General features: G+C 47.2%; 1 protein-coding gene across 2 annotated transcripts in view; it reads right to left on the bottom strand.

Annotated features, from left to right (window-relative positions):
• Window positions 1–12,157, bottom strand: part of Galnt17 (polypeptide N-acetylgalactosaminyltransferase 17) — a 458,691-nt gene that overhangs the window by 15,319 nt on the left and 431,215 nt on the right. For both annotated transcript variants that reach the window (NM_001025112.2, XM_039089218.2), the window contains exon 9: window positions 7,316–7,411. In NM_001025112.2, the coding sequence (NP_001020283.1) occupies window positions 7,316–7,411 (96 nt within the window). The remainder of the gene's footprint in view (window positions 1–7,315; window positions 7,412–12,157) is intronic.

Here is a 12,157-nt window from a genome sequence, read left to right as displayed (position 1 = left end):
TACGAGAGAAGCGGAGGCCATAATGAGTGATTTCAAGGCTAGCCTGGGCTACTCGGTGAAGCCTTATGTCAAAAGACAAAGCAAACTGAAGATTGGAATCGGGGGTTGGAGGTAGGGAAGAGATGGTGAACTGTAGACAGGTGAGAGCACGGGTCCCGTGAAGTCCAGACTGTGTCTGCAAGCTCCAAGTGTGTGTGTGTGTGTGTGTGTGTGTGTGTGTGTGTGTGCGTGTGTGTGTGCGTGTGCGCGTGTGTGTGTATCTCCTTGCCTTTTACCGAGGTCTCTGTGAAAGATGCTTGCCGGAGCTCTAAAGACACTTGGACCCAAGAGTCAGAGCTCCCAACGTAATGAAGAGCAGTCAAAGGCACAAACACCATTCACACAAAGGAGTTCTTAGAGGAGAATGGGGGCCGGAGGGGTACAGCGGCTGGAATGTAAATAAATAAAATAATGTTAACAACAACAATGACGATGATGATAATAGAGTAGGGCTGGCGATGTGGTTCAGTGGTTGTTCTTGGAGAGGACCGGAGGATCTGAGCCTGCTTCCCGGCACTCATGTCACGTGGCCCACAACTGCCAGTCACGTGACCAGTCGGCTTCAGGGGATCTGAAGCCCTCTTCTGGCCTCCGCAGGCATCTGCACTTGTACGCATAGACCCACATCATGAACATAAAAACCTTTAAAAATGAAGCGAGCGTAAAGCGGTCACGTCCTAGGTAAAAGGGACGTCTACCAAGTAGTAGAGGCATATCCCTAGTCGGAAGTATCTTTCCTTGGGAGCTCGCCTCGCCTCGCCTCCCCTCAGCGCTCACGGGGTTGTATTTGGATGACAGCTGCCTGGCTGTGGTTCACATCTGCTTTTGCCTTCCCCGGGCTAATTGCTCACTGGGCCATGCCACTTCATCCGGGTGTGAGTAGCTTATTGGCACAATGCATCATAATGACAAGGTGTTTATGGGATACGTCACTTCAAAGATGAAGCCATGGGAGAGGGAGTCCAAGATCAGATTACATTTAATCAGGGGACAAAAACCAATTCTCATGTGCTGGGTCTGATGATAGATTAACAGAGGAGGAAGGTGAGCGTCTCAGAAGAGAAGGGAGAGTGAGAGCTATACACACCAACAGTGAGGACAGGCAAAGGGGACAGTGGTCCTGAGCATGGTGAATTTCTATCGTCAACTCAGTTGGACTAAGAGATGCTTAAGGGGCTGGCAAGAGGGCTCAGCTGGTGAAGGTGTTTGCTGCCAAGTCTTGGGACTTGAGTTCGATTCCTGTAGGTTGTGACCCTGACCCCTGTGTACGAACATTTGCACACACACAGGGAAACACACACATAGTGTAAACATAAATAAGTCAGTAAGTAAGTAAGTGGGGCATTGATGAGGCATACTTTTCGGTGTGTTTGTAAGTGTGTTCCCAGGAAAGATTAACTGAGAAGGGGGAATTCTCCATGGATGTGGGTAGCAATAACCTATAGGCTGGAGTCCCAGAGTGCATAAAAGAGGGAAAAAGATAGTCAGGCTTGGGCAGATGGTTCTCTTAGCAAACAGTTTGCCTTGCAAGCATGAGGATTTTGATCCCCAGAAACTGGTAAGAAGTCTGTAATCCTCGTGGTGGCAGGATGGAGATTGAAGACAGATGGACAGATGGATCCCTGGGCTAGACAGGCAGACTAGTCTACTGGGTGACCCAGACTAGTCTACTCGGTGACCCAGACTAGTCTCTGCTTGGTGACCCAGACTAGTCTACTTGGTGACACAAACTAGTCTCTACTTGGTGACCCAGACTAGTCTCTGCTTGGTGACACAGACTAGTCTCTGCTTGGTGACCCAGACTAGTCTCTACTTGGTGATCCAGACTAGTCTCTGCTTGGTGATCCAGACTAGTCTCTGCTTGGTGATCCAGACTAGTCTCTACTTGGTAACCTAGACTAGTCTCTACTTGGTAACCTAGACTAGTCTCTACTTGGTGACACAGACTAGTCTGTACTTGGTGACACAGACTAGTCTTTACTTGGTGACACAGACTAGTCTTTACTTGGTGACCCAGACTAGTCTTTACTTGGTGACCCAGACTAGTCTCTACTTGGTGACCCAGACTAGTCTTTACTTGGTGACCCAGACTAGTCTTTACTTGGTGACCTAGACTAGCCTACTTGGTGATCCTGAGTAGTTTACTTGGTGAGCTCCGGGTTAGTGAGAGACTTCCTCTAATAAACATAATGCCAAGTCCTTGAAGAGGGACACCTACCGCTGCCCTTGGTCCTCCACACACATACACATATGTGCATGGATGCAAATTCCTACAATCCTTGAAAAAAATAAGGGATGGAGAGAGAGAACCAGCTGAGCACTGGTATTTCCCCTTCCTTTTTCCAGACTCACAAAGATGTAGGCAAACACTCCCACATTCCTGCTGCCACAAACCACATCCCTCTCTGCCACCATGCTGTCTTCTTCCTGATGGATGGTACCCTTGAACTGAGAGCCAAAGGTAATCCTTCCTCCCTCAAAATGTTTGAAGATACTTTACCATAAGGACAGGACAAAGAACTAAAACATCATCTGATCAGAGCCCGCCCTCTCCCCTCCCCCAGAACAGAGCCCGACACCTTGCAAGTGGGAACGGAATGTTTTCTCTTTCACACACAACTTGCTTTCAGAATGCTGGCCCCTTTCATCAGTGGGCTGTGGTTAATGGAGGGACTCACAGTTGGTCAAAATGCTGAGAATAAGTATAGAGACATCTATATCGACCTCCCTCGCACTGGAGTGGAGGAGGCAGGAAGAACGTGACAGAGGATGGGGAGGGTGCTGAGAAACCCTGTCTTCTAGTCACGATGGGGCTGTTGTCCTCGTGAACTCAACAGCAGTTCCAGTTGGCTATGGAAGATCCAGCCAGTTTAAACGTCCATTGTGGATGGACGTGCCATCCCCGTGTAGCCTGCTGTGATGTTTTCTGTGTTGACACATTGCAGATGCAGCGGAGAATTTCATAAACATCCTGGTCAAGCTTTGGAGGAATGTGAGAGAGCAGCCTGGATGCCACAGGACAGTGAGGAACTGAGGCGAGGTTTTAGGACGTCCCTAGGGTCCTGGGAGGGGTTAGTGTGACCTCTCTCAGGCAGTCAGAAACTCTGGCTGGGGAAGACAGACTGCTAGGGCTGGAATAAACTGAGGCAGGGATGCTCCAGTTGCTCTGCTGTGCAAGCAGGGGGCCTTGAATTTGAATCCCGGAACCCACATTAGAAAAAAATCTTACTGTTAAGTAAAGTGACTCACTATGTATATATACATATAGGTATACGTATAGGTATAGGAATGGTATAGGTATGGTGTATAGGCATATGTATAGGTATGGTATAGGTATGGTATAGATATGGTGTAGGTATGGTATAGGTATAGGTATGGTGTAGGTATGGTATAGGTATAGGTCTGGTATAGGTATGGTGTAGGTATGGTATAGGTATAGGTATGGTATAGGTATGGTATAGGTTTGTATAGGTATGGTATAGGTATAGGTATGGTATAGGCATAGGAATGGTATAGGTATGGTGTAGGTATTGATATGGTATAGGTATGGTGATGGTGTAGGTATGCTGTAGGTATAGGTATAGGTTTGGTATAGGTATGGTATATGCATATATATATGTATATATATGTGTGTGTGTGTATATATATATATATATATATGTATGTATGCATGTATATCTCCAATTATGATAGTGGGGAGGTGGAGACTGAAGGATCCCCAGGTCTCAATATCCGGGCCACCTGTATGACCAGCCTGGACACTAGCCCAGTCCCGGCATAAGGGTAGGCTCTGTGGGCCACTGCTGTGACTGGAATCTGAGCGCTCTCCCACATACTCGGTCCCCAGTACCCACATCAGGCAGCTCACAAGCACCTGTAACTTCAGGTCCAAGGGATCTGGTGCCCTCCTCTGTCCTCTGGGGGCCTTTGCATGCATAATCAGTCACTCACACGTGCATGAGTGTGCACGTGTGCACACACACACATAATTTTTTTTTAAAACGAAATCTTAAAAACAAAAACTTTAGGCTCAAGGAAAAACGTGGATCTTTGTCTAATTCAAATTATTAATCGCACATAAGCAGAACTGTTAATGAACTTGTAGCAGACACTTTAGCGCAAGCAGGCACTCTGAGTGGCCAAGAACTACTTCTATCTTGTTGACAAACACATGCCGCAAGACAGGAAATTATCCTCCACGGCGCCAATTTTATCTCCGTTTAATTGCTGCTTGATAATAAATTACAACACAGAGTCCATTAATTAAGCGAACAATGGCCGTGGAACGCCCATCTTTCCTTTAGGGAGTAGCCTGGGTCTGGAAGCACGATTCAGCCTCTGCCCATGGTATTTACGGAGCAGTTTTAAAGGATGCCAATGTGCCTGGCGGGGCGAGGGGACCCCTCCATCGGAAGGAGCAGCGTTGGGAAGGAAAAGGGAGCTTTGATGGGGGAGCAGAGGCACAGCCTGGCTGGCGGCTGGAGAGCCTTGCCAAGCACACACTCAGAGCATGCAGTGGGGACTGGAAACAGTTAGACCCGCGTTCAATGTCGGTTCGGAGAAAGCAGTCAATGCTCTTAGGAGAATTTCACCCTCGAACGGGGGTGGGGACGACAATGAGGGGCCTGTGTGCTACTCTGCAATCGAGTAAATGGCAGGGACTTTGTGTGCACTGGCGGGACAGTGACAGATGCTCTGGTGCTATGCTGTGCTGTATCCGTCAGCTTCCACCAGAAAAGGAATGTGGTACCCATCTCCTTGGCTCCTACTTAGGGAGGGAGGAAGTGTGTGGGCCTTCATTTCCACCCGGATATAGTCTTTTGTTTGTAAATATTTGTTTTATTTATTGCCTGTGGGGTGGCGGGATGTATGCACATGTGATGCGTGTTTTCCATGGATGCCAGAAGAGCGTCACGGATCCCTCGAAGCCAGAGTTGTGAGCCGCCACATGTGGATACCGAGAACCAAAGCAAAATGTGCACTTACACGGAGCCATCTCATCAGCTTCTGGTTTCGTCTGTCTGTTTGTTTGTTTTGTTAGATTGTTTATAAGTTCTTCTCATGTAGCTCACCCAGGCTGGCCTCAAACTCAAAACCCCATGTTTCCCGGCTGCTGGGATTATAGGTATACACCACCATATCTATTTAGGCCTTCTTTAAACTACTTTTAGTTACAGTTTTATTTTTTTATAGTGCTGTGTATCAAATGAAGGTCTCTGAGCATGCTAGATAAGTGTTCTACCACTGAGTGCTCTTTTCTAGGTGTGTATGTATGTGGGGTGTGTGTGTGTGCATACGTGCACACATGTATGCACCTGTGTGTATGTGTGCTTGAGTGCATGTATGCACACGTGTGTGTACATGTGTGTGTGCACATGTGAGAGGTGTGTTATGTGTGTGCATGTGTGAGCTCGTACATGCACACATGTATGCACATGTGTGTGTACATGTATGCACATGCATGTGTGTGCACATGTGAGAGAAGTGTGTGTGTGTGTGTGTGTGTGTGTTGTGTGGCCATACACATGTGAGGCCAGAGGTTGTCATGCTGGTTTTTCCTCTATCATTTTCTACCTGTCTTTTGAGACAGGGTTTCTTTAAACCTAGAACTCAATGAATTCAGCAAGACTGGCTGACTAGAAAGCCCCAGGGACTGTCCTGTCCATCTCTCTAGCCCTTTTACATTGCTTCTTGTCAGGTTTTTGTCATGGCACTGAGAAAAGAAACTAATATATCAAGTTAGCATGGACTGGCTAGGTCTTCAAGAAGGGAGGTAAACGCCTCTCCAGTTTGTAACTTGCCTTTTGCGATTGCAGGCTAACAGAATATTTACTATGTCTGTAAATGCCAAGTCTGTCTAATGATGTTTGGGATATATTTCCTCCCCGTCTTAGGGAACTTCTGTTAAGCCCTTAGAACATACACGCACGAATGCACACACACATGTACTGGGTTAGTTTCATGTCAACTAGACACAAGCTAGAGTCACCAGGGAAGAAGGAGCCTCAGTTGAGGAAATGCCTCCATGAGATCCAGCTGTAAGGCATTTTCTCAATTAGTGATCAATGAGCGAGGACCCAGTCCATTGTGGGTGGTGCCATCCTTGGGCTGGTGGTCCTGGGTTCTATAAGAGAGCAGGCTGAGCAAACCACGGGAAACAAGCCAGTAAGCAGCACCCTCTATGGCCTCTGCATCAGCTCCTGCTTCCAGGTTCCTGCCCTGTGTGAGTTCCTGTCCTGACTTCTTTTGGTGATGAACAGTGCCATGGAAGCATAGGTTGAATGACGCCGTTTTGTCCTCAACTTGCTTTTTGGTTAGGGCATTCCATTGTAGCAACAGAAACCCTCAGTGAGACAACAGGTAAGAGTTCTTGCCACTCTTGCAGCAGACCCAGGTTTAATTCCAAGCACCCATGTTATGCAAGTAAAAATTGCTTGTAACCCAACTTCACGGGATTGGGTGCCCTCTTCTGGCCTCCCTGGGTACTGCATGCCCATGGTGCTCCTACCTAAACACAGACACACCCATACATATTTTTACAAAAGGGTCTCTGTTGTTTCTTCATGATTGTAGGTAGGTATTTTCGGTTAGAATGACACAATGCAGTATATCTCTGTCTGTTAGTAAATGACTCTGATGCTTAACCTAATTTTCTTTTCAATATGTAGCGTACATAGTACCCGTCTTGATATTTGTATAGATGTGACTATATTATTTACTTTTATTACTGATGTACAGAATATTTGATAAAAGCAACTGAATGAAGAAGGGAGGGGGAGGAGGGGCTGGGGGAGAGGAGAGGGGAGGGGAGGGAGGAAGGACTGGTTTATTGTAGCTCAAAGTTTGAGGGCGCAGCCCATCATGATGGGGAAGGCACGGCAGCAGGGTTATGAGGTGTCTGCTCACACGGCATCCATAGTCAGGAGGCAGAGGCTGGTGCTCAGCTCACTGTCTCCTGTGTATTCAGTCCAGGACCCCAGCCCATGTGTGTGTCTTTCAAACCCAACCAATCCATTTTAGAAATTTCCTCACACACATACCCAGAGGGTTGTCTCTCTGGTAATTCCAAATCCTGTCAAGCTTTACCATCGATATTAACCCCTCGCAGTAAACTACCTTTAGTGACACAACCAGAAAACTATCTAAGCTCTACCCCCCAACAAAAAGAGAAAGGAAGGAAGGATGGATGGAAGGATTTGGAACATCAAGCAATCGAAGTTTCCAGAAGCCCCACTAGAAACTGCTTTTACTCCCTGGTGAGATAATGTGTTCCTACCTGTGGTCCCCAACCGTGGCATGGGTAGAGTATTGCTGTGTGGTTTTCCAGTGGCCCCTGGTCCAGGCAGACATCCTTGGCCTTGTTATTACGAAGCTGCAGGAAGAAATGAAACATGGCCATCAGAAACCGTCTAGGAGAGACGTAGCCCCCCAGCCACCGCAACACCCCTGGGCTGTGATTTTAATAGAGAGAGGTCACACAATCCTTTCTAAATAAGGATCAGTCCTTGGGTCTGTGAACCCGTAACCTGAGTATGAAGGGCAAAAGCTCTAGCATGGGTATCCTGGGTGGGAGCCCTGCTTCTGGGTGCTGGGAAGCTGGATCTCCATCCTCCACAATCTCCCGTCACTCGCATGAAAGAACATGTTAGGGGCCTGGGATGATGGCTCAGTGGTTAGGAGCATTAGCTGTTCTTACTGAGGCCCCGAGTTTGGTTCCCAGGAGTATGGCAGCTCACAACTGCTTCTAACTCCAGCCCATTCGGATCTGATACACTCTTCCGGTCTCTACCGTCAACTATACTCGCGTGCACACACCCATTCTCACACAGACAAATACACACACACACATAAATAAATAAAAAATCTTTTTTAAGGAGATAAGGGCTGGAGAGGGGAAGCATCAGCTGAGAATGCTTGTCATTCTTGCAGAGGACTCTGGGTTGGTTGCCAGCACCCACATGGCCAATAACAACCATCCAGTTCCTGGTGGGTGGAGGGGGGAGATCTGTGCTGCCCTCTTCTGGCCTCCTCAGGCACTGCATCCACATAGGACATAGGCACACATCCAAGAGAAACACCCGTACACATATACATAAATCTTTACAAAGAAGCTATCAGGGAACGTTGTTCATGTGCTGTCCGTGTATGCACAGGTGCGTATGTATGTGCACACGCCTGTGGAGGACAAAGGGTAGCATCAGGTGATGTTTATTGAGACAAGGTTTCTCACTAACCTGGAGCTCACCAAGTAGGCTGGACCATCTAAAACTAGGGATCTTCCTGTCTCAGCCTCCCTGGTGCAGCTAGGATTTGAAGTATGCCCCACCATGCCCTGTTCTTATTCTTGTTTGTTTCCATGAGTTCTGGGGACCAAACTCAGGCAATCACTTTACCAACCAGCCTTAAATTAACATTCATGGAGAGAGAGAGAGAGAGAGAGAGAGAGAGAGAGAGAGAGAGAGAGGTAGGGAGGAGAGGGGAGAGAGAGAGGAGAGAGATACACGGAACACACGGATTCCCATGGATCTTGGTGGGGGTGGGATCAGGGCCAGGGCAGCTGTATAAATCACAAATGAACCCCAACACCAGTGCTGGTTTTAATTAACTCTTGGAACTTAAGATCAGTCTCTTAGATCATCCCTGGTAGAAAGCACGAAGAGCAGTAAAATAAAAAATAAATAAATTTAAAATAGTTAAAAACACACAAAAACCCCAATAGCATAGGATTAGAGCAATGTGCAACTGAATCCACAGGCCCAGGGTGGGGAGATGGCTCAGGCAAGGCACTTACTTGCCTTACAAACCTGAGGACTTGAGTTTGAACCCCAGGGTCCATGTAAAAAGCTAAACATGATGGCTTTGTGCTCGTAATCCTAGCCCTGAGGAAGCAGAGACAGGTGGATCTCTGGGGTTCACTATCCAGCCAGCCTACTTCCAGGCCAATAAGAAACATTCTCATTCTCTCATTCTGTCTGTCTGTCTGTCTGTCTGTCTGTCTGCCTGTCTCTCTCTCTCTCTCTCTCTCTCTCTCTCTCTCTCTCTCTCTCTCTCTGGTGTGTGTGTGTGTGTGTGTGTGTGTGTATACAGAATCTGAAGAATGACACTCCTGGCCTCCACACATGCACACATACATGAATCCAGACACTTGAATACCACACAAGTCTAAATTGCTACAAGCAATCACTTAAACGTACAACATTCACACTCAAAAGTTTGAGGCAGGGGGATTGTCACGAGTTCAAGGCCAGAACAATGACTTTCTGGACAGCTTGTCTTTACTCGGTGACACCCTGTGTCTCTGAAATAAAAAAGTAAAAATAATCTAAAAAATGATAAATGTTATTACCAAGTGGATTTGTTTGCTTTAATGAAAAGACCATCAGAATGACAACACCAGATGGTAAATTTACCAAACAGAGGAGACAGGAGGTTTTGTTCCCCTCTTTATACTCTAAACCCTTTATATACTGATTTTATTTACAAAATAAGGGCAATTTTGCTCTCTATAGATGAAGAAGTCAAACTATGATGTCTAGGTTTGACCAAGGCCAACCAAACAGCCTGGTGTATACTGCATTTGACAGGAATGGCTGCCTTTGGTGTGGTGTAGGGACAAGCTCTGCCACTCTTCCCGGGAGCCCTGGCTGTGACACGGCATTAGTATTTTCTCTTACACCCTCTCTCCAGGAAGATGCTTCCTATGTAGCCCAGGCTCAAATTCTTGATCCTCCTGCCTTAGTGTCTGGAGTGGTAGGTTTACAAGCCTGTTTCATGACTGTCAACTGTAGTATTTTTTTAATAAAAAAGTCAATTTTCTTCTTTTAAAAATGTTACATTTATACAGAAAGGGGGGAGGGGGAGGGAGGGAGAGGGGGGGAAGGGGGAGGTGTGTGCATGTGTGGAGGTCAAGGGACACCTTGCCAGGATCCAATCCCACCCTGATTTTTTAAAAATATTTCTTTTTCTTCTAATTATGAAATTATAAAGAATATCGTAAAACTGGCATCTGCGAGAAAGCTCCAGGGCCTGCAGAGGTGGCTCAGCAGTTAAGAGCACTTGGTGCTTTTACAAAGGACCTGGGCTTGATTCCTAACACCCAACCTTCTGTAACTTCAGTTCCAGGGTCTCCGACTCTCTCTGGCCTCCGAGGTCACCTCTACTCACTTAGCCACAACCATGGCACCCCAGTAATAAAGACAAATCTTTAAAAACAAAAAACTAAAACTCCACCCAAGCTGTTTATAGGTATGACATGGGTGACTTTGCATATTCTCCTGTGACAACAGCCCAGTGTCACAGGGAAACAGAACAGCCAGCCCAGTTAATTCAGTTAATTGTCCTAACTTCTCTCTCTCCTCTCCTCTCCTCTCCTCTCCTCTCCTCTCCTCTCCTCTCCCCTTCTCTCCTCTCCTCTCCCCTCCTCTCCTCTCCCCTTCTCTCCTCTCCTCTCCTCTCCTCTCCCCTTCTCTCCTCTCCTCTCCTCTCCCCTTCCCTTCTCTCCTCTTCCCTTCTCTCCTCTCCTCTCCCCTTCTCTCCTCTCCTCTCCCCTCTCTCCTCTCCTCTTCCCTTCTCTCCTCTCTTCTCCTCTCCCCTTCTCTCCTCTCTTCTCCTCTCCCCTTCTCTCCTCTCTTCTCCTCTCCCCTTCCCTCCTCTCCTCTCTCCTCTCCTCTCCTCTCCCCTTCTCTCCTCTCCTCTCCTCTCCTCTCCCCTCCTCTCCTCTCCTCTCCTCTCCTCTCCTCTCCCCTTCTCTCCTCTCCTCTCCCCTTCTCTCCTCTCCCCTCCTCTCCTCTCCCCTTCTCTCCTCTCCCCTCCCCTTCCCTCCTCTCCTCCCTCCCCCCCTCTTTTCCTCCCCCTCCATCCCTCTTTTTTTCCTTTTTTGTTATGTTTTTCAAGGCAGGGTTTTTCTGTGTAGCCCTGGCTGTCTTAAAACTTGCTCTGTAGACCAGGCTGTCCTGGAACTCAGAGATCCGCCTGCCTCTGCCTCCTGAGATTAAAGGCATGGGCCACCACTGCCTGGCAAATGCTTTCTTTTATAAATTGCCTTGTTCAAGGTGTCTCTTCGCAGTGCTAGGAAAAATAATTAAGTCATCTGGTCCATTTTTCTTTGGGGGATTGTCTCTGTTACTTGAATCAATTATTTTATTTAAATTGAATTGTAGGGCTCACTACACATAAATTACTATTCATCCTTAAGATTTGTGATGTATAGATTTCCAGTTCGGCAGAACATTTCCACATTCAGAGTGTGGGTTATATTTCTTTGTGAGCTCTGATCAACTGTGTTTTCTCCTCTGTTTCTCCTATACAGCCTTTTCAACCTCAGAAAGCCTGTCTCCCTTTAAATATCAGATTTACCTCCAGGGCTCTATGAACTAACTACAGACGGGTGCTACAATGCCAGCTTTATGCAGTGCAGTCGGTGGGGCTTTAGGGACCCTACACTTGCTAGGCAAGCAGTGGAGACTGACAAGGGGAGACTCCTCTCCAACCGTGGTGTCCTTTACAAGCAATGCACACGATTAGAGGGGTCCCTGCTCACTTTCTGATTTCTCCTTCGCATCTGATCCTTCTTTAGTTAGTGAAGATCCGTTTATTTTAAAGAAGAAGGCAGTTAGCACACATTACCAATGGCTGCCTCACTGCCTGCTGACCCATAGACCCTACACACCATGGCTCTTTGTTTTGACCAGCACCCCCATGGGGTAGGCACTTGGATTTCTCTCAATTTTATACACTAAGAAATGGAAGCTAAGAGCCACGTGGCGGGCAACAATGGACTAGAACGAGAGTCTAGTGGATTAGTTCAAAGGACATTGTTGTTGTTGAGTTTGTTTATTGTGGCATATAGTCTTGTGTAGCTCAGGCTAGCCTTAAACTCACCATGTAGCTGAGGATGGCCCTGAACTCCTTATTCTCCCATCTCGGCCTCCTGTGCTGGGATTAAAGACATGCACCACCATGCCAGGCCATTTTAATGTTTTAGAAAGTGTGATTGCCTCACTGTAGAAAATCTGATAACTGTCTCTCTGTCTCCCGCCTCTCTGTCTCCCATCTCTAGCCTCACCCCAGCTTCTCACTCATATTCATATTCATTCATATTCTCTCTCTCTCTCTCTCT

Source organism: Rattus norvegicus, chromosome 12 (assembly GCF_036323735.1).
Source record: "Rattus norvegicus strain BN/NHsdMcwi chromosome 12, GRCr8, whole genome shotgun sequence".
NCBI lineage: Eukaryota > Metazoa > Chordata > Mammalia > Rodentia > Muridae > Rattus > Rattus norvegicus.
Note: the sequence above shows the minus strand (reverse complement) of the source record. Positions and strands in the feature narration are given on the sequence as shown.